This window comes from Bidens hawaiensis, unplaced genomic scaffold (assembly GCF_021521415.1).
Source record: "Bidens hawaiensis isolate Kalapana, Puna unplaced genomic scaffold, B.hawaiensis_p1.1 tig00054369_1, whole genome shotgun sequence".
NCBI classification, from domain to species: domain Eukaryota; kingdom Viridiplantae; phylum Streptophyta; class Magnoliopsida; order Asterales; family Asteraceae; genus Bidens; species Bidens hawaiensis.
The window spans coordinates 38,526-62,035 of record NW_027499811.1 but is presented as its reverse complement, the minus strand read 5'-3'; the positions used below and the strand labels follow the sequence as shown (position 1 = coordinate 62,035).

General features: G+C 36.6%; 2 protein-coding genes, 1 non-coding gene and 1 pseudogene across 3 annotated transcripts; 2 read left to right on the top strand and 2 right to left on the bottom strand.

Moving 5' to 3' along the window:
• Nucleotides 1-6,281: 6,281 nt before the first annotated feature.
• Nucleotides 6,282-7,402, top strand: LOC143600587 (chemocyanin-like; annotated as a pseudogene).
• A 4,699-nt stretch (nt 7,403-12,101) lies between these two features.
• On the bottom strand, nt 12,102-12,593 carry LOC143600588 (uncharacterized). Its single transcript, XM_077078233.1, has one exon. The coding sequence runs from the start codon at nt 12,591-12,593 to the stop codon at nt 12,102-12,104; it is 492 nt and encodes a 163-aa protein (XP_076934348.1).
• Nucleotides 12,594-16,767: 4,174 nt separating this feature from the next.
• TRNAD-GUC (transfer RNA aspartic acid (anticodon GUC)) lies at nt 16,768-16,839 on the bottom strand. The gene has a single exon. It is a non-coding gene; the product is annotated as a tRNA-Asp (tRNA).
• Nucleotides 16,840-22,607: 5,768 nt separating this feature from the next.
• LOC143600585 (uclacyanin 1-like) lies at nt 22,608-23,510 on the top strand. Its single transcript, XM_077078231.1, has one exon. The coding sequence runs from the start codon at nt 22,824-22,826 to the stop codon at nt 23,508-23,510; it is 687 nt and encodes a 228-aa protein (XP_076934346.1). The 5' UTR covers nt 22,608-22,823.

The window sequence follows — 23,510 nt, the reverse complement described above, 5'->3', positions numbered from 1 at the left end:
TTATATGTTGATGATTTTGAATTTTAAGACCTATTATGACATAATAAAGTCCATCAAGGTCCGTTAAGAATACGACCAGTGCCATGACAGTTAACTACCTCCCATCACCACCGTCACTCACAACTATTTTAATTTTATTTTTTCTTTTTTTTTCTGCCTACAAAACAATGCAAAGTAAATTATTCATTTCATTTCCATGTGGTAACCAAATATCTCATTAAATGATAATAACCCATTTCATTCATTTGTCTATTACATGTACCACGTCTATTCTATTTACCTTATACAATATTAGATGATAAAGTCCATTATGATCCTTTATTTCCTATTCCGATTTTGCATTATTTACTCAACCTAGTCTCACGTTTCATATCTAAATTATAATTTTCATTTGTTTTTTGTTTTTATTAAAGTGTGTCATGCTATTTTTTTATATGTTGCTAGTAAACCATCTAAAATCATCATCATTAGTTAGTTTCTTAACATAAGGACATTATTTGTTATTTTATATAAATATATTTTCTATGTTTTTACATTAATCTTGCTTATGTAGAGAGATTTATATGACTAGAAGAAAAGGTTAGCATATTACTTTAGAACTGAGGAAGTCAGACCTGCTGATACATAATAGGTTAAGACCATGGCATTTTATGTCAAGAAGACCACCTTTTGTTATTTTAGTATAACTACATCTTTTATTTCCAACATTTGTTTGGTAGAAGAACCTTCAAGTGATGTGTTTTCAGAATGTGACACCACACTTTCAGATGAAAGTGAGCTTGTGTCATGGGCTGAAAAAAATGACAGCTATAGAAACACACAACAACACTTTAGAACTGCAGTCTATAAAATGTCAAGCTCATGGATACTTGAATGTTCACTTTTTTAGTAATGCACTTCTAGTTTTCTACCAATCAGTTTTGTGAAGCATTCTCCATGTTTTATGTTCTATGCTTCTGCAGGTGTTGTAGGGGCTTGACTCAGCCACATGCCCACAAATTTCTTGAAGGTATGGTCCAGGGGCTTGACTCAGCCACATGCCCACAAATTTCTTGAAGGTATGGTCCATATGGATAAATGGATTGATTGACACTTATAAATGACAAGCTCATACATATTTGAAAGGTCAATGAAGCGGTATGAATATTTTGACATTATGCTACAATATGTTTATATTACAACAGTATACTTTTTTAATTTTTTTTTCAAAAGAAATATTTAGCCATTGTTTCTGGCTCACCCTTAACACCCCCCCCCCCCCCCCCCTATTTATTATTAGCTGTCTACTAACAATCAACACTAAAAAATCTAACTTTTATTGTTACAGTTGTTGCGAACACGATGCATAATACTAAATCTTACAAATATCAATTTGTGGACACATAGAAACACAAAACAAGCTCGAACTAGATAAGATTTTGATAAACTGCATATCCCTTTTGAGGTACATATTTCTACCACTATTAACTTATTCAATTATACGTTTGATCATGATGCACACTTTGTTCATTACACGTTTCAGATTGTCTAGTTGGAGGCTCTTTTGCTAAGTCTTCCTTGTCTTCAGTCTTGAGGAATATTAGCACACAGGTAATTACATGCATGAATCATTATTATTTTATTTTTATTTTTTTATGATTATACATTTATGTACTAGCATTTGTTTCATGTATATTTTTTAGTAACTAGGTGTTGTTTCTTTGGTACTCCATAACAAATCTTCATCAAATAATGAAATATCATCTTCAAGAATTCAAAATGATAATGATAACTGCTTTTAACTTGTTACGTTTTTAACTGTTTTGCAATACTAAATGGATGTGCTTATGTTGTAATATATGATTAGCCAAAACTTTCCATTTTGCTGGGTAAGAAAGATGCTTGGACAATTGATCTTTAAATTTTTATTGACTTTGTTGTTAAGATAATATGCTTGTGTTTTGTCTAAATGTTAGGTGTTGGGTCCAATTATAAATGGCTGCATATTGTATGTTGGTTGGTTTTTTTTTTATGTCTAATTGTTAGGTGTTTGGGATTTTCTTATACATGTTTTTTGTTTGAATCAAGAACAATTACTTTCAGAAAAAAAAAGAACTTTTAGTTTTTTTACTAATGCTTTTTTTATATGATTAATGATGGCAGGATAGATATCATGAGAAACTTTGGAGCAAAGTTTTATGAGAGCGATATTCTCGCCCAAAAGAATGTTTAAACTGATCATGTAAAAAACTGAAATGGGATTATGTTAATTATTACATTGTTCCTAGCATTTGGGATATGTTTCGGATTGAACCTGAAGTTATAATATTATGATTTCTACATTTACATTTTTATCAAATTTTTATTTTATATTTTATAGTGTAAATATTGTGATTTATGTGGTAAAATTATGCGCCACTAAAAATATACATATATTTAAATGAAAATAGTTTTTACTAACACAAAATTTGTGTTATAAAAGCTCTTTCTAAATTGCGGCAAAAAAAAGTGTCTCTAAAATTATTATGCATATGTAACTAGGATTAATTTTTAAAGGCACAAAAATTGTGTCACAAAAGCGTTTTATTACACAATGGCAAAAAGGAAAGTGCCACTAAAGGTCCAAAAGGTTTGTGCGGCACATCAAAAAAGTGACACTAAAAGGCTTTAGTGTCACCACTTCTAGTGACACTTATTTTGTGTGCCGCACATTCTTACAGGGGTGTTTAGTGGCACTTTTTTGTTTTTCAGTAGCATTTATTGTATGTCACTATATGGCATTTTTTTTGTAGTGTGTTCGTTTTTTGTCAGAACGTTTAACTTGATTGTTTAAAGGTGCTTGTTTTTGGTCAGAACGTTTAACTTGAACGTTTAAAGGTGTTCATTTTGGTCAGAACGTTTTAGTGTCTTCGGCTTTGTTCAGAACGTTTAAACGTAATATTTTGAACCGTAATCCGAGCTCAATTGAGTATATTTTTCGGCAATTTCATAATCGATTGATGAATCTTAATCCTTCTACATATCAATTTGATTGATTAAATCATCATTTTTGATCATTTTGAAGATTCTTGATGTTCAACGACGTTTTATTTTTTATTTTGGTTTTTTACTTTAGAGATTTCATATTGATGACCGTCATTTGAGTCATGCAAAAACCTAATTAACCTAAGTAGCTAGGGTAAGTCAGGTATCGTATCCACCAGGAGTATGTGGTCAGTGTAAAGTGAAATCAATTTCTAAACTTATGAAGTAATTTAATTAAAGTGCTGATCACACTAGCAAATGGTTTATATGTTGTAACAAGCAAGCAAGTAATCACGTGTTCAATCAATTAACAAAGACAAATCACACCCGGGAATCCAAGTAATTAACCTAATAGCAAACTCATGCAACTTAACGGATTAACAATCACTGATTAACACCGATTGACTAACTAGACAAACCTTAGGCATCAACGCTTACTAACACACGACACTGGTTATCAAACAGTCCCTGCCAGTGTGACTCAACTAAGGGAAAGCGTATGCTTCATCACATTCAACTAGTCAACAAAATCCTATAAGCAATTATCATAGCAACTGGCACAATAATCGTTCTGATCGAAATAAACCTAAACCGACTGAGTGATCAATAATACCAGACATCAATACTCATAGATTAATCAAAGATCATTACAATCAATTCATTCTAAATACATGAGAAAAACTGAAAGATACAATACTCTACATCTCGGGTATGACTCGAAGAAGCTAGCCGCGCATCGACATCTCCCGGGCCTCGGTTATGGTCTGGTAGGCCATGTAGGACACTTAGAGATGATTGGGGATGATCGGGACTTGCTCCTCTGCTCTGGAAATCGCCTGGAAGGTGGTGAATGACGTCTAGGGTCGTCAAGAACGTAACATAAAACAAACCCTAACTTTCACGATTCTGGAGACCATCGCGTAGCGCGATGGTCCTCTCTCCTGGTCGCGATGGACCAAAGTCAACGCTGTCATTTACAGGGCATCGCGTAGCGCGATGCCCCACCTTCAACACCCATCGCGCCACGCGATGGGCCTCTTTTCTCAGCAACTTCGTTTAACTGCCTCGGTAAGCGTGCAGGACATCCCGGGTCTTCATTCCATGCTCATACAGGTCCAAATTAAGCGCGTTAAGTACTTGTGACCTAAAACACAATAAACATGTATGAAGTACCAAAGTTCCTAAAATAAACGAGTAAAACAAATACGTTAACACAAATAAATATGTACAAATAAACCGAACATCACATATTTTAAGCTCTGATTAGGGTTTAGAAATTGGATGAGATCATGAGTTCAGAATTTGTATCAGAATGAATTTGTAATCGACGAATTTGATCGTGAACTAGTTTGGGTTATTTACGAAAATGCCACCACGTGTTTTTTAATCCAACGCTCTGGAAGGTCACGTACGTAATATACGATAAGCCATTATTGTACAATAACCCACCCCCATATATATATATATATATATATATATATTACACACACTTACAAATATAATAATATTATCCCAACAAACACAACCTGGCGACAAGTTCATGTCCCCCCTCCTCCTTATCGCCCCTCTTATGGCTGGGGGTGAGGGGTGGGGGGTGTTCTTGCCCAATATCGCCCCTTGTCTCCCCATTTTATCGACCACTACGCTTAGCCTTAGGGACCTAATTTTACCCTTGCTGAAATTATGTTCGTATCATCGTATGGTGTAGCAGTGGTAAATCCGAAAATTTATAAATGGGGAAAAAAACAGGTCAAACCAATCTAGTTCGGCAAGCTAATTAAGAGGTAGAATGACTTTTTGCGACATTTCATACTCATATTGTTTTTCTACAAACATCTAACTATATTATTAAAGTAAGATAATTTTTTCACATGGCATCATTATAGAGTATCCACATTAGATTCCACATAAGCAATTCCTTTAAATACATTTTCCACCTAATTAACATTTAATTAACATTCATTAAAATGTATAACAATTCATTAAATGCATAAAACCCTCTATCCATTATTTTTCATTTAATTACCATTCTAAAGTTATATTAAGTTATTCATATAAATTTAGAAATACTAATATTTAACCTTTTACAATTCAATATAAAATTCTTCATTAATGTTATTTTATATTCATTTAAATCAATAACAAAAGTTGACTATATAAATCAATACAATAGCTAAAGTCTTGAAAAATTATTATATTCATTTAAATCAATAAAAATTGTTATATGAAATAACTGAATTTATGTATTCCATATAATAATTTTTATTTTTATTATAATTTCTACCCGTGTGGAACACGAGATCTAACCTAGTTTGCTAATAAAGTAATGTGTAACTACTCGTATTATGTAATTCGCAGTTCATACAACACAAAACTAATGACTTACAAAATCCTTCACCCGAACGTAAGCCACTACAACAAAAAATCTTTTAGAGCATGTCATTCTTCTTCTGGGTGCTTGAAACCTCATGAAATTGAGGGTCTTTGATTAATTATGTAAGTTGCAGTGTTAAATGTCTATCATAAGATATATTTAGGCCATCCCTGTCATTAGATAGATTTAGGCCCGAGAAACATATATCAGTGAAGTTGCATGCTTCATGATTATTTATCTTTGATTCAATTGTCGATTATTGCATAGATTCTCTGTTCTTGACAGTTTGAGTGATCCATTGGAAATATCCTTCGGAGATCCGATCCGAGAGCATTACTCACGATCATTATACCTACAGAATTTCAACAGAATCTAGTTATTGATGTCTTTCACCAACAAAATTATGATGGAATCGTCCATCAGTAAAGTCCTTGCCTTCTTGTAGTGAATACCAAGGCTAACCAATAATTTTATAAGTTTATTTTATTAATATTTATTGCCATGCTAAATCAATCCAGAATACAATTGGTAGTTGCAATAATAATAATAATAATAATAACTTGTAGAATAGGCCACCGGAGAGAAGAGGTCAAAACTAAAAGTCAAAAAGCAATGTGTTAAGGTGGTCAACAGAAGGAATGGACGGGCAAATAAGGGAACCTTCATTTTGGACAAAGTTGAAGCCTTAACACGATACGTTGAGCCCTAATACCATTTAACTCGTATCAACATCACGTTTATATAAATTAAAATCAAGAAAATAAAAAGTGAACTTTAAATTTGAAATTTTGAATGCATTTAATGTTCCTCCTATAAATATTAACACAAATTTACGACATTTCATCAACAAATTCACAAAACCACCACTTAGACATAAAATTTTTTTGTTTAAATAAGTTCAAACATGGCTAACTCCGGCATGAATTTGGCAGTGTTGATGGCCATAATGGCCGTATCCATACAGTTTCACCGCATGATGGCACAGACCAGACACATAGTTGGTGACTTCTTGGCAAGGCCGGCCCAACAGTAGTGTTGGGCCTAGCTAGGGCTTGAGGTCTCCGAGAAAATAAGGCCCCCATTTAAAATTAACTATTTTTATATATAGAGAAATGTTTACTAATAATGTGTAATTGATAAAAGAGAACATGCATGTTTCCTGCATGTTTTTTTTTAACTTCTTAAATTAAAGCTTTTCCGACTCCCACCTAAGTTCGACTCCCACTCACTTAAGTTGTATTTTTTATTTTTGTTGATTCTCCATATCACTTATTATTTAGTTTGTTTTCATTTTTCCCTAGCTATCTACCTTGAATATGAATTATATACATCACGGCATCACGTTATTTTCTAATTGAAAATCCAAAGTATTATAGTTTCATATATGAAACACGATAACCCCTCGGTAAATTTAAAAAAAAAAATATAAATTCTACAATTTAGTGGGCCCAAAATTTTTCTTTTGCTTTAGGCTATCAAATTGGTTGGGCCGTCACTGCTCCTTGGGATGGACCATTCCTCCTGGTGGTGCCGCAGCTTATACCACCTGGGCTTCATAGGTGATACTCTTGTATTTAACTTTACAAACGGATTGCATGATGTTGCAGAGGTTACAGCAGCTGCATACGATCCATGCACTTCACCAATCCCATCTCCCTCATCACCACCGGCCCCGCAACCCTTTCTTTGACCGTGGCAGGCACACATTATTACATTTGCACATTTACCAGTCATTGCCAAATTGGTCAAAAGTTAACCATCAACGTCTCCGCTTCCACTACCTCACCTCCTACAACACCGACATCTCCACCAACCGCTACTCCAACTCCTCCCATAGTAACTCCTACAACACCGACTGAACCTTGTCCCCTTATCTCATCTCCAAGTGCCAGCCCAACATCGCCACCAACCATCACCTCCGACCGCGCCACTCCATTGCAGCCACCTAATAGTGAAGCTCCTTCTTTCACTGCAGTGGTACCAGCCACTCTCTTGGCTATTTGCTTAGCTTTTTTAAATTATTAATTTTTGAATCAACTTATTTCATTTTACTTGTTAATTCTTATATAGTGTTTGTGGCGGATGTGTTTCTATTCGTTGTGTGTTTGAGATCTAATAAATAATTAATGAGATGGATTTTTTTAGTATTTATATTTTGTGTATTATATATGAAATGCTCGTACTTTTCAATCAATATATATATATATATATATGAAATGCTCGTGATGTTTGTATACGTACTACCCTATTTGTTTATTTTTCGGTTCACCTCATACACAAAAACTAATTATTTAACTTATAATACCGTATAAAAACTTACCACATCATATAACACCTTACGTAAGTTAGACCAATTGACTTACGTAAGAATATATATATATATAATATATATATATATATATGATGTATGAGTGAATACTGAATTCAATGTGAGGACGATGAAATAAAGTAATTTATTGTGTTCCATTGTAATGATTTGATTAGTGGAGTGTTTTGTTTAATTAATTGGTACACATGCTTACTTATATTTGGACTTTATTACTCGAAGTTGAAAAAAAGTATTAAAGTTTGCATAAATATAAGAAATTTATGTTGTTTATTTACAAAAACAATAATTATGGGTACCGACCAGTAAATTTGTTTTATTCATTTCTTTTAACTAAAAAGTTCAAACTTTAAAAAAAATAATAAAAAATAAAATAAAATATATATAACTTTATGAGCTGTATATAAATACATTTACTTTGCGACATACATATATACTTCTATTATGTTTAGTTTTACATTTTAACCTAATATTTAAAAGAAAAGGAAAAGACATTAAAAAAAACTAATTGGTTTTTAGTAGTTTTCGCGTGCGTTTTTTAAGTTTTCTTATAGCTGCTTCTTTTAGTGTATATTATAATTATAATAACTAGCTTTTGAACCCGTGTATTACACGGGATTTGTCAAATGATAAAATAAGATCCATTATTTCAATTGTGATTATCAAAATATTTATAAATTAATTAATGTAGATTTAATGGAAAAAACAAACGGGGTTAACGAAAAGTACTTAAATAACATGATTTTAATGGAAACGTCAGATGTTGATTTGCAAGAAATTTTAAAAAATGTACTAAAGTTGCGTAGTTGGTAAAACCTCATGTATGAAAAAGACACTTAATTCAATAATGTATAAAATCCACACTATGTTATAACCCACTTGACAAAATAGTTTTGACCCATGACCTATTGATAGCTAAAATGAATGAGATGAGAGAATATATAAAATCCACACTATGCTATAATCCACCTAACAAAATAGTTTTGACCCATGACTCATGGATAGTTAGAATGAATGAGATGAGAGATTATGAATTGGAATAAATGTAGGCTTGACACATAAGCTTTAACATTTTCTTTTATTAGTATTGTAAGATAAGACGTAAGATAATTAGGGGTATGTGTTCAAAAAGCCCAAATGTTAATTGATAGATAGATAGCGTAATTATATATAAGATGGCATAATATACAATTTATTAGGTATACTTTATTATAAAAAACAAATGTAAAATTGCAAGTTCTAGGTAGATGACCCGGTAACAGAAATAAAACTTCTTAATCGCTTAAAAGTTCTAGATTCAAGTTATCGTGAAGTAAAAGAAAAAAAAAAAACGAAAAACTCCCATTCCTAAAAAACTAAAATGGAAAAAGATAAAATAAGATCGACCTATTTTATGGGATGAACTCAAGAAATTTGGGAGAAGCCTTACGTTGGTAGTTTTGACGTTTTCTTCCATATACGTCATTCATTCAAGTTTCAATCTTTTCTTGGATTTTTCCTTTTAATTCTTTTAACCTTCGAATTATCATTGAGTTGAAGCTATAACTCAATTATCACTAAGTTACAACTAGTGATCACCACTTAGATGAATCAAATATTGTTAATTTATAAGATTAATCAAATGCAATATTTGATTTCTCACATATTAAATCAATTGCTTCAGTTAAGAAATTTGAAAGAACTTGCTCTAGTTTTATAATTCATTTTACAGTTAAAACTCTAAACTCATTTAGAGGAACACCATTTTACATATCTTGATACCGATATATTAAAGGTATTTTTGTTGTTAGTATTTTTCAAGATAGACCTAGCTTCAGCATATACAGTGCTTTGTCATCTATTTTCTTCATTTTCAGTTCAATAGTGGCATTGTTGTTTGCAGCAGTAGAAGGAACATACCGTCCTTCTCAAATAGAGGTCTAAAGTTCAGGGTCGTTGTAGTTTACAGCATCTTCAAACAACACCTTTTATTTGATTAAGTTTTCTTGACCTAAAAGTCTTGGAATCTTGTTGGTTGAGACTTCTTAATCATCCATCTTGTTCAGATATGAGATTTTACAGATGAAAATATTGTAAAGCTTCAAGCTTTATCACAAGCCTTCAGTCCCGCGGCCTTCAGCGAGCTTCCACAGTTCTGATACCACTTGTCAGGACCGGGAGTCTGGTGCAAACCTTAATAAGGTTGACAAGAACACACAGACTCAATAACCCAAAGGCCTATTGAATATCCCGACGGAATCAGGATATCCAACGGATGGGAGTGAAGGCGTGATATAATAGCAAACGAAACAATAAACGATAATCAGTAAAGAGAATTAAAGATAAAGATTCACTGTATTTAATACATCATTCAATGAAACAGTGAAAGGAATGTCTAGGATTTCGTGTAAACGGCGGCGGATGTACGAGGAGACAAAATGAATATTCGTTAAAATGTTTCTCGTATTTCGTGCCCTAAATGGAAACCTATGACCCTATTTATAGACCCTGACATTCCTTATAGAATCCCTAATTATTACATAATGAAAGATAAAAACAAATACAAGTGTAAGAGTCTTCGAGCATGATAAGCATCTTGCTCGAGCAGACTTACTGTGCTAGGTATGCTCGATGAGTGTACTCGAGCATACTTTACTTAGAATATCTTCAAAGAAGATATTCTCCTCTAGAAAGCTTCATTCCTCTTGACCAATCCATGCTTTGCTCGAATTAGTCCATCGAGCAAGCTCATTCTTCTTGATGCCTTCAGTCTTGTCTATTGAGATTTATTGAACAATCTTTGGCATGCTCGGATGTAAATCTTGCTCAGGGGACTGAACCATGCTCGAAGTCCTTGCTCTGAACGTATGACATCTTCTTATTGTATCCATGCTAGTCACCATGTGTTCGAACATCCTGTGCTCGGAATCACTTAGATATAACTTGAATGATCAAGTTGTTTGTTCGATTGGCAATCCATACTTGATAGAATAACACTCTTGCTCGATGAAGTGTAGCTTGCTCAAAACCTTAACACTTTAGAAGAATTAACCACCAAAGGTTCTGAAGACCTTGCTAGAGGTAGTAAAACCATGCTCGATAGTCTAAATTTGCTCGAAGTTCATACTTAGCCGTTTCCTTGAGGAGGCTGAGAAGATTTCAATCTTCCTTAGCAAATATCCAACTCAACAACCCAACAGACGATCACTTATATAAAAAAATGAATAAATAATAATAGTAATAAAAAAAATAATAATAATAAATTTGAAACTCGTAGAATATGGTGGAAGAGTTCAAAGCAAAAAGTCTAATAACGTTGAATTCTTAATTTTAAAACATGCTATGATTTTCAACAGACAAAAAAGACGGCATATCACGTAAAAACAACGTTTTGTTTTAACATGTCCCATGAAGACTTGTGCAATTCAACTCCTATCAACAACAGCATTTATATCATTAGAAATAAATTAAAAAAAAGGAGTAAACTAGTATATTTATATTTGATAAAAGGTCCCATGAAGCTTTTATATTTTCACTTATTGTGAATAACTTGTTATATATTTATATTTTGAATATAGAACTATCATGAATTATAAGTGTGATCTTATCCGATAGCAAAACCAAATGAACCATACTCAACCCTAATTAGAGTCATATAATTGTAACTTAACAACATTTGTTTCCTATTTTAGTGTAATTCGATTAACTTGTTGATAAAGTTAATTGTAATATGAATCAAAATAAATTGAGTGCGGTGTACATATTTATCTGATCTTATTATAATTTAATAACCGTATGATACTTAGGGCGAAGCCCATAAGTAATGAGGGTTCAAAGAGGGAAACGCTCCCTTGGCAGGGGTCTATGACAGCGCCCTTGAAAGTTGGGTCCAAAGGGTAGAGCCTTGGGCTTGTTAGCTTGGAAATTTTGACACATGCGGCTTTATGAAAATCATGTTAGAAATTTAATTTTATTAAATTTCATATGTTATTTTAATGTCAAAGTAGGAGTGTATGCTTATTCAAAGTACGTGAAACTGTCATAGTAGTTACAGAAGACCCTAACCCTATTAATCATTTCTTGATTATACGAATATTGTTCTGGTTTACAAAACTCTCTCAAAATCCATATTTATTTCTTTCTCAATTAATATGAGTTTTATCTTATCAAAGCATTTAGAAACTGCAAATATTTTTGATCTCAAATTGCAACATCATTACTATAAGATTTTCCTCGGATAACATGTTCCTTGGATAACATGTTTTTCTGTGCATTTTTCCAAACACTTTATTTATTTATTTTTTTTGAAAGGCAAAACGAAATCAATTAAAGAAATATAGAGTACAACAGAGCCGACCAAGCAAGCTGCTTGAACCGGACCAAAACACAACAACACAAGAGAAAACAAAGCAAACCCACTTAAAAGCTATCAAACTTTTCCCAATCTGACCATGAGAGCGTAGACCCACTCGACCTATTTTTAACCCAAAGATAACTAAGCGCTTTAACCTCCTCCACAACACTACCAACTGTCACTATCGAGCCATTATGCACCATATCGTTTCTAGCCTTCCATAAACACCACAGCGTGACGAGACAAACCGCATGAAACACTTTAGCCTTTCTCTTTGGAAACTTGGAATATTTATATAACTCAACAATATCGCGGACACTAAACGTAAACAACTGAGGAACTTTACACCAAGTGGAGATGGCCAGCCAAACTGATTGGGCTAAACCGAACGACACTAAGATGTGTTCAGTAGTCTCCTCCATTAAACCACACGCCGGGCAATCCATCGAGTTCACACGGATATTTCGTTTTGCCAAAAGAGAGAACACCGGGACCCTATCCATTTCCGTTCTCCAAGCCAAGATGCCAACCTTACCGGGGACCCAATTATTCCACATCTTTGCGTAAATTCAATAGACCTCTCAATATATCCATCTCCAAATCTGATTATGGTGGCCTTATCCAACTCCATGTGCTACATATGACCCCATTGTTCATAACCAACCTACTATCCACTGTACATGCTTTATTTCTTTCCAACTCAAACAAAAGTGGGAATTTAACCTTTAAATATCATCCCCAATCCAAAATTCTAACCAAAACAAGGCAATGTTTACACTTTTAACTACATGTCTCAACAACAAGTCCATATTTATTCCCAAATAATTTAGATCGACTGAGTTACATTTCACTTGTTTCCAAGGGCCCGGAATCGACATCTTTGCGGGTATACTAACCCAATCTCTAGACGAGTGATGAATGGACCAAATTACCTTTCACCACAGTCTCTCGTGTTCCCCTTAAACCGCCACCACCATTTCGCTAAAAGCGCCCGGTTCACATCTCGCAGCGAACCTAAACCGAGACCACCATATTCTTTAGGAGCCGTAACCCGTTTCCAAGAGACCCAATTTATCATGGCCTTATCTTTCGAACCTCCCCAAAAAAACGTTCTTCTCAACCTATCCAACTTTTCCAACACCCCTTCGGGCGCTCGAAAAAGAGAGAAATAGTAAGTCGGAAGGGTGTTTAACATTGATTTAATCACCGTAACCCGACCCCCAAATGATAACATCTTCGCTTTCCAACCCGACAATCTTTTTTGAAACAACTCAACCACCGGGTCCCATGCTTTAACGAGGTTCATGTTCGCGCCCACTTGGAGACCCAAATATTTAAATGGAAAATCCCCCGCTTGACAACCGAGGAGATTCGCCATACGCTGTATTTCACCCGGGGTGATGCACACACCAAACAATCTGCTCTTATTAATACTTACCTTTAGGCCCGACACCAAATAGAAGCATCTAAGAATCCTCCATAAATTTAGGACGTTTTGTCTCTCTCACACTCCTAAAAAAACCATTTCATCGACATATGTTAGGTGTGACAAAAAGGCCTGTTAAGACCACCAATCAGCCCCCGAAATAAACCAGTGTCCACAGCCTTTTTCATCATCCCTGATAAGGCTTTCATAGCCAAAATGAATAGAAAAGGAGATAATGGATCCCCTTGCCTAAGACCCCGACAACAAGAGAACTCCCGGGTGGGAGAACTGTTAACCAGAACCGAAGCCCGGCCCGCCTTAAGAATCGCTGACACCCAATTCCTCCACCGAACCAGGAAATTCATTTGACAAAGAACCGAGTCGAGGAAAACCCAATTCAATGAATCATATGCCTTCTCGATATCTATCTTAAAAACCATATCGGGCCTATTCGATTTCCGCAGCTGATGGTTGGATAAAAGTTAGTTATTATTATATATTACTTAGTTATATTTAGGTAAATAAATGAATGAACATCGGTACTTCAAGCATTGTTTACGTGTTTCAGGATATTGGAAGCTTTGGAGCTTAACGAGGATATTTACGGGCTTGGAATGAAGATCGAGAAGTGAAAGATTGGAAGTGCACGCATCACGAGACAGTAAAGAAAAGAAAATAAAAAATGCAGAAAAATTACATCTTCGCAATACGCGAAGATGCAAAGACGGGCAACTTCGCGATACGTGAAGTTGCAGGATGTCGGCCGCGACTATTTTGTCCTTCGCGATACGCAAAGAAGCATGCTGGGACATCTTCGCGATACGCGAAGATGCTTATTTCGGCCAAAAATTTAGGTTTTCCCTATTTAAACCCCTTAACCTCCCCATTCGGCTAAGAACGACTCTCAGAGGCAAAAGAGGCTGTTTAGGACGATCTTCCACCATTCCAAGGCTTCCGGTTCATCTCGGGATTGCATGTTCATCAAGATAAGTGATATAATCGATATGTCGATATTTGGCTAAGTTTCTTGTTCATTCTAGGGTAGGTTTTTGTGTATTTTAACTTCTGACCAGATTCGTATGCATAATGTTTATGAGTTTGATTGTGTTATTGCCTTAGTTTTGCTTAATTTGTGATTGATTATGTAAACAATTTGTGTTTGGGATTATTAATTAATGCATTATTTGTTTGGTTGTGTTCATCAACATTTAGGATTTAAGCTCTTGTGTCATTGACTAGTTATCATCAAATAATTGTCTCTTAATTGGTTTTAACAAACATAAATTGGTGATTAGGTAAACCGAGTTTCATTGTGTCATCAATTCGGTTAGGGTATCGTTTGACATCACAATCCAACTACTAGGTTTATTAATTACTGCGTTATCAATATAATCGAATATGGGATTAAGTTGAATGTCACATTAACCGAACCTAGAATGAACGCTTTTATTAATATTATTTACAAATCATTTTTAAGTAATTGTTAGTTTTAATTTTTTTCCTAAAAATTGCTTGACATCGTCTGTCCGCCTTAGTTTAATAATTAATTTAGTAATATTAAATTAGCACTTTCCTTGAGTCCTTGTGGAGACGATGTTACTTACCCGTACTAGTTATAGGTATTTTAAGTCCTTAATTAATTGTTTTTGAGTAGACCACGACAGCCTACGTCAAAATGGCGCCGTTGCCGGGGACTCAACGCGCTTAGTGCTAGTTTAATATAGTTTAAATTAGCGTAATTTAGTTTAATTTTAGTTTAATTTCTTTTCTTCGTTAATTTTACGCGGGGTGTGCTTGTTTGGTGTGTGCAGTTAATCTCTTAGGTTGATGCATACGAGGTTTGCTCGAGACAAGGAGGTGTTGCAGTTTGATCCTGAAATTGAGAAAGCCGCGAGAAGAAACCGAGCAAAACAAAGAAGGGGTGAAACTTCAAGACCGATAGAAGAAGACATGAATCATCAAGAAGATAACCCATACCCGGTTCCACCGGCGTTTCAACCCGATAACCTTAACCTACCGCACAATCGAGAACAACCCATTCCACCAAATATCCCACAAAACATTCCACAAAACCCACCAATCCATGACCTACCACCATTCAACCCACCCATTCACCAAATTTCGAAACCTGAGAGCTCAAAGAAGATATCAAATGAGAGATGATCGTTCAATCAGGTCTGAACCACCGCAAAATAGATTCGAGTTCCAGTATGATCGGCGGAGGGGATTTGACGATTTTGATGAGTTTGAGGATGAAGAAGAGATGGAGGATGATCGGGGGGCGGGGGGGTCGGTATTATAGAAGAACACAACAACAACCCTCTCCCGTTCAACAACTGAGAAACCGCCGAGCCCAAAGACAACAAGAGATTCCCGAGCCGCAATTTCCCGAATATGAGTTCGATGATGGGGTTCCGAGGGCATTTCTTCCACCGCCCGTTCGGGGGGTTCAAAGCCACTTCATTCTACAAGTGGCCACGAACCCGCTTCCCATTGTGATCCCGGTTAGAGAAGGAATAACAACTTCCAGAGGCAAAAGAGGCTGTTTAGGACGATCTTCCACCATTCCAAGGCTTCCGGTTCATCTCGGGATTGCATGTTCATCAAGATAAGTAATATAATCGATATGTCGATGCTTGGCTAAGTTTCTTGTTCATTCTAGGGTAGGTTTTTGTGTATTTTAACTTCTGACCAGATTCGTATGCTTAATGTTTATGAGCTTGATTGAGTTATTGTCTTAGTCTTGCTTAATTTGTGATTGATTATTTAAACAATTTGTGTTTGGGATTATTAATTAATGCATTATTTGTTTGGTTGTGTTCATCAACATTTATGGTTTAAGCTCTTGTGTCATTGACTAGTTATCATCAAATATTGTCTCTTAATTGGTTTTAACAAATATAAATTGGTGATTAGGTAAACTGAGTTTCATTGTATCATCAATTCGGTTAGGGTATCGTTTGACATCACAATCCAACTACTAGGTTTAGTAATTACTGCGTAATCTATATAATTGAATCTGGGATTAAGTTGAATGTCACATTAACCGAACCTAGAATGAATGCTTTTATTTATACTGTTTACAAAGCTTTTAAGTAATACTTAGTTTTAATTAATATTTTTTCTAAAAACAAACCGCTTGACATCGTCTGTCCGCCTTAGTTAATTAATTAATTTAGCCATATTAAATTAGCACTTTCCTTGAGTTACTATGGAGACGACCTTACTTACCCGTACTAGTTATAGGTATTTAAGTCCTTAATTAATTGTTTCTGAGTAGACCACGACAGCCTACGTCAAAATGGCGCCGTTGCCGGGGATCGAACCCGGGTCACCCGCGTGACAGGCGGGAATACTTACCACTATACTACAACGACAGGAGGAAGACTACTATTATGATGAGTACCCACAACCGATATATGAAGAATTCACTCAATATTACAATCATGGTGGTACTTATCAAAGGAATTATTAGCAAGATCAAGAAAATTCCTCCGATAACAAGGAAGAGTCTACGAAAGACGTTATGGATTTTCTGAAGGAGATGAAGAGAGATCAAGAAGCTCATAATAAGGCTATAAATCAAAGGTTAGAGCTTCAAGAAACGTCTAATGCGGCCCAAGATGAACTAATGAGGCAACTATTAGAAGAGGTGGCCCAAATTAAACGAGAACAAGAGAAGTTGGCTATTGGTGTCATGGCTGATGATGAGGTGATAGATGTGGATACTATTGATCTTTTAGAGAACGAAGTTGAAAAGGATGTTGTGGTGACTCATACAACACCGACTCTATCAATTACTTATGAGTCATTGAGTGGAGTGGTTGAGTTTGATAATTATGGTGATGTAGAGGTGAAGGATAATGGGCACGGTATTAAAAAGGAAGGTAGAGGTGAAGGATAATGGGCACAGTATTAAAAAAGGGGCCGACATTGGTTCTACAGACGTTTCAACCTCAAAGAAGAAGGCGTGGACACAACACCTTAAATACCGAGCTTACACGGGAAACTCGGTCGGAAAATGCTCGGTTCGGCCCCGATTAATATTTAATGTTTCGAAGGTAAGAAAGAGTGTGTGGGCTCGACGTGTTTGCTACCGAGCATATGTTGGAAATTCTGAAGGTAAATATGCATTCACACCGGCCTGTTTTGGTTTATTGTGCATGCTAATCATGAAGGAGGAAGCAGAGCATTGGGACCCTAATTACCGAGCGTATGTGGGAAATTCGGTAGGTAAATGTTCCATTAGACCACCATAAACGCAAAATGAGGTAACGGTCTGGCTGAAGATGTTAACAAAAACTTAGCGCTAACCGGGAGGCAACCCGGCCTTGTATTCAGGTACGTGTATATTTTTGTTGTAGTTGAACTTTATGGGTGTAGTTCACTATAAACCCTCACGAGACCATACTCGTCCACCCGGGCTACCGGGGGGTTTACATGGCTTGTTGCATACGCTAAATGCAACCGTAATTCCTACGAAAGTAAGTTAGGTCTTTTAACATTTTTACTCGTTTAACAAATTTGGTTATGAAATTTATTAATCTCGGCCGGTAATTTAAAATTAATGGTTTTGCAAACGATTTAAAAGACCTATATTTTTAACACTTGTGAGAAGCTTGCTTCTACATGTTTGAGAGTTTGCAGATTTTATTTTGAGAGTTGAGGAGGTAAGATTCACCGAGAGCATCACCGAGGGCACGAGAGTTGCACATGAGAATTTTCTTTTCTATCAGGTGATTTCGTTTTCATAGCCTTCCTTGTTTTATTAGTTTTGTGTTAAAAGTGTAATTGTATTTTTTTTAAATTTAATAACCGCCATCACATTAGGCCCGGTTTTTAAAATTGTCGAAGTGAATTTTAACCCCGTCCTTATTTTATGTCTTTAATTTTAAACATTGAGGACAATGTTTGCCTCAAGTGTGGGGATGGGGGAGAAATTGAAAATTTAAAAGTTTTTATGTCTCTTGAATTAAGATTTTTTGCAAAATAATGGAAAATGATAGAAAAATCGGGGGTTATTTTTCAAAATTATTATATAACAAGAGATAATAAAAACGAGAACACACGTAATTTGAGATGTATTGGTAGGCTCAGCCATTGGAATGAAAGGATAATTTGGTTGTTGACTTAATTGAACTTTAAATGCTTGATTTTTAGTGGGAAACGCCTTCAGGGTTTTGTTTGTTTAGCTAAGCCTGTGTAAGGACTGGAATGAAAGATTAGGCCATACTAAAGCCTTACTATTAGATTTGATCACTAAAAATATATTTTAATATGAATAGTCTATAGTATAATGGTTGGATAGGCTTAACATTAGAGTATGCTAAATGGCTTGTGATATAAACATAAATGAAAAAAACTGCTAGTTAAGTGGCTAACACTTCATTGACGTATGGTTTTATGGCCTTAAATCCTGTATTGATGGGACGCCCCAGGGAACGGAGACCATGGGTCGGTATGCGGTTTATCATCTGGTATGCGTAAATCCTTAGTGGATTTATTCATATTAAAAAAGCTTAAAAAGAGTAAACCCGCAGTTTATCTGCCAATTCATAAGTCAATAAACATGATCACAAAAAGTGCTTTAAAAGTACAAATTCACTACTGGCTTGATCATCCACGCTGTTAGTCATATGGGGTCCCCGTGCTCGCGTCTCATTACCATTAAGAAACGAACCACACGGGACACGTCATATGTAAGCCCTACAGATGAATTCGTGCCTACTCACGTATGGTGATGGACTTCGGGGTATTGCTTGATAACGGAGGTATGTCATGTAGTGGGGGCTATTACTAGTTGGTTACCTAATTGCACCTTAATCGTATCTAATGGCCATTCTGGTAGACTTTAATACTTAAGTTTAGGTTTTGGTTTCGATAAAATATACAAGATTGTCTTAGCTATTACATATGGGCTTAAAAATTGTACATATGTGCAAAATTTTGATCGTCTAATTTTAAGGTTTAAGTCAAGTTGGGGTGGTCTGGTTAGGTAAAACTATAATGAAGCATGGTGAGGCGGCTTCATGGCTTTGAGGTGTGGGTTCTATTTTAATCATATGAACGAATAAAATTGTCGCACCTTATTTTTCCTGGTAAGTATTAAGGCGTGGGTCGCAATCGTGGTTTTTGTGTTCTTGTGCTTAATTAAGATAATCTATGAAGTATTTTGAGAATGATCTCTGATTCTGATTCTATTGCAAAGTCTTTTTCGGGACGAAAAAGAATAAGTGTGGGGATGTGATGGTTGGGTACAAGTTAGTTATTATTATATATTAATTAGTTATATTTAGGTAAATAGATGGTTGGGTAAAAGTTAGTTATTATTATATATTAATTAGTTATATTTAGGTAAATAAATGAATGAACATTGGTACTTCAAGCATTGTTTACGTGTTTCAGGATATTGGAAGCTTGGAAATGAACCTCCGACAAACCAAGAACCGATCAAGCTTACTGAATTTATCCCCATTGTCAGAAACATACGTGAACGGGCCCCCACCCATTTGATATTCCACCAAACCCGCCTCCTCTATGAACTTATTAAAGGCGGCCGCGCTTGTTGTGACAAATTCAGAGTTTCTTCTTTCCGACGGCTCTCTGACATCGTTAAAATCACCTGTAATGACCCACAGACTCGAAAGAACCATGAAAATACTCAGGAGGGTATTCCATAACGCCCTCCGTTCCAAGGCGTCATTCGGAGCATAAATATTTACAACATTCAACATCTCTCCTGACGCCCGAATTTCCCCACTAACCACTAGAAACCTCCTGTTCTTAACCACTCCAACTCGATGGAAAAAGGACGTGTCCCAAATACTAAGAATCCCACCCGACCTACCAACCACCTCAACCGAATCAAACTAGAACATAGATCTTCCCCAAAAGCGACTTACCCGTGAACTGGAAACCGAACCAAATTTCGTCTCTTGTAGAGCAACAAAGTGCATCCCATTACTAGTTTTCAGACCCCGAACCCACTTCTCCTTCAACGAATCCCCTGCCCCCTACAATTTATTGAAATAATATTCATTGTAAATCCGTTTTACCACCTTCACCCAAGATTACCTCACTAAGCAGATATTGATGGACTCGAAGATCCACCCCAACTTTCAACCCAACCTCAGTCGTCTCAGCCATTTCTACATTTAACGAGTTATCCTCCTGAACCCCCTCAGACGGATCACCGCCAGGAATTTGGGAGTCATAAGGAAACCAGGGCTCGATCACCGGTCCTTCCGCGGTCGTTAGACCCATGTCTACTCTATCCCGATCGGCCTCCACCTCATGCCGGGCCACCTCCTCTACCCCCCCACCAGCATCCACCTCGCCAAACCTTTCCTTTTCTCCGGCCAAAGCCATCTAATCGAGACCAACATATGCGGAAGACGTACCAACCACCGACCGATTTAAGTCCGGGAAGGGGTATTGAAACCCATCAGGAAACTTATCTGCCCCCTCTTATAATTACCGTTGTCCCATGATCTTGGACTACAGTAATGCTTGGGTCTTTTCCTTGATATAGGCCTAACACCCTCATTACAGTCCAACTGAGATAGAAGCCCACTTTGAAAATTAAATAGTCCTCCTTGGAAGATCCCACCATGCCCAACACTTTTGTTTTGAACCGTATTTTCTTGGACACTCCCCGCCACCCTAGTCTCGGAATCCGCTCCACTAGCCCCTTCACTTTTCCCATGCATGAAATTATTCCCATGCTGCTCCATGCCACCAACTGACCTTTCAATACCACCCAGCGGCGACATCCTAGTTTCGGCTGTCGGAGACTTATCCGAGGACCCTCTGAGTTTGGAGCCGGCCTAAACTCTCCTTCCTCCAGATCGATATCCATTATTTCCTTGAACTCTATATTACTCGAAGATGAATCCTCAACACCGAAATCAGGAAACCATGCTTTAAGGTCCTCATAAACCCAAATCGAAAACTTAATGCTGTTACACACTAAAATTATCTCCTCATCAGTTATACCCCTTTGGTCCGTTAAGATAAAACATGTTCCTGACGAGTTATCAACTGACTCCCAACTAAACTTCGAAGGGCGCACTATCTTCCCGAACAACTCCCCGATTTTATCATAGACCGTTTTATCACGAAGAGCTAACGGAACCCCAAAGACCCTTAACGCGGCTACCCGGTCACCCCTTGACACTTGACCATCCCAAATTTCCACCGACACGAACAAGGACTTCCATGCCTCACAATTCTCACGCCCGAAACTCTGAGCCAGCTTACCTTCTTTGAAACACAACAGTACGGACAATCCTCCCACATAGGAAATAGAGGCATTTTCAAAACCAGCCTCCTTCAACATAATTTTGGTATTACACAACGCCTGCATGTCTTTCGCAACCGCCAATACCGACCTTTTCCGGCATTGATTAATAAAGGCCAACTTAGGGTCATCCACCACCACTTCCTTCCTTGAGAACAACCCTTTCTCTACCGCATCCTTATACGACCGAGTGAAGTTACCAACTTTAGGCTCGCCGACCACCTTCGGAGGGTCCGAAGAACTAGCATTTTGCTTCGACCATGGCTGGTTGGCCTCCACCTCTTCCACCAATCTGTTGTTCATGTCGAACTTAGCTACCTTCACCCCAATCTTCGCATTCAACACCTTTATTTTGCCTAACTTTTCCAGAAGAGCTTGAATATTCTCCACCCCTTTGAACCTCACAAAGCCGAACCAATTTCCCCTTATATCCCGCTTTCTAGCAATGTAAACATCCGACACTGTCCCAAGATTTCGACATTCTAACCAAAGGTCTGTACTCGTTAATCCTTCAGGCAAGTTTGTCACAAAGAAAGATGTTTCCGCTGACTTTTGTCGCCGCCGCTCCTCCCTCTCCATTTTTAAATATGTTAAATATGATTAATTTATGTGTTATAAGTTAACTAAAAAGTGTATAATGTTTTATCACTTCACAGACAATGAATTATAATTAATATGGTAATCGGAGTGGTCACAGATTTAACCATAAAAATGTAACGAATATTGGTCTAACCAGTAATTTCAAAAGTCTTATATTAATTTATCGTTGTGTTATGTAAAACCATAATACAATAATAATAATAATAATAATAATAATAATAATCATAAACTGAAAAATTCAAGAATATTATAGAAGAGGTCAAAACTAAAAGTCTATAAATCAAAGAAATTGTCATTTGTGAAAGATGACATGTTAGGATTGTCAACAAAATGAAAGGACGGGCAATTTGAAGGCATTTAATGTTCCTCCTATAAATATTAAACCCAAATGTATCATATTTCATCAACAAATTCAAAAAGTCAGTTCTTGAAATAAGAAATTTGTTTAAATCAAGTTCAAATATGGCAAGTTTTGGTTCGAATTTTGTGATGCTTATGGTCATAATGGTTGCATTCATGCAGTTTCACGGTAACATGGCACAAACCACGCACGTAGTTGGCGATGCCTTAGGTTGGACCATTCCTTCCGGTGGTGCCGCAGCTTACACCACTTGGGCTTCACAACAAACATTTATTGTTGGCGATACTCTTGTGTTTAACTTCACCAACGGATTGCACGACGTTGCGGAGGTTTCAGCAGCGGCATACGATCCATGCACTTCCACCAACCCCATATCCCTCATCACCACAGGCCCCGCAACCCTTGCTTTGACCACAGCTGGCTCACATTATTACATTTGCACGTTCACGAGTCATTGCCAAATTGGTCAGAAGTTGGCCATCAACGTCTCCGCCTCCACCACCTCACCCCCAACACCTACCACACCGGCATCTCCACCCACCACCACTCCTCCTTCAACTCCTACACCACCAACGTCGACACCAACCACCACTCCTTCACCAGCAGCACCTACAACACCTACCGAACCCTGTCCCCCCACCTCTTCTCCAACCTCCAGCCCAGCATCACCACCAACCACCAGTTCCGGCAGCACCACTCCACCACCGCCACCTAATAGTGGAGCTACATCTTTCACCGCAGTTGTACCCGCCACTCTCTTGGCCATTGCCATAGGTTTTTTGAATTAG

Coding starts and splice junctions, on each gene's coding strand:
- LOC143600585 (XM_077078231.1), top strand. CDS start 22,824: ATGGCAAGTTTTGGTTCGAATTTTGTGATGCTTATGGTCATAATGGTT.
- LOC143600588 (XM_077078233.1), bottom strand. CDS start 12,593: ATGTGGAATAATTGGGTCCCCGGTAAGGTTGGCATCTTGGCTTGGAGA.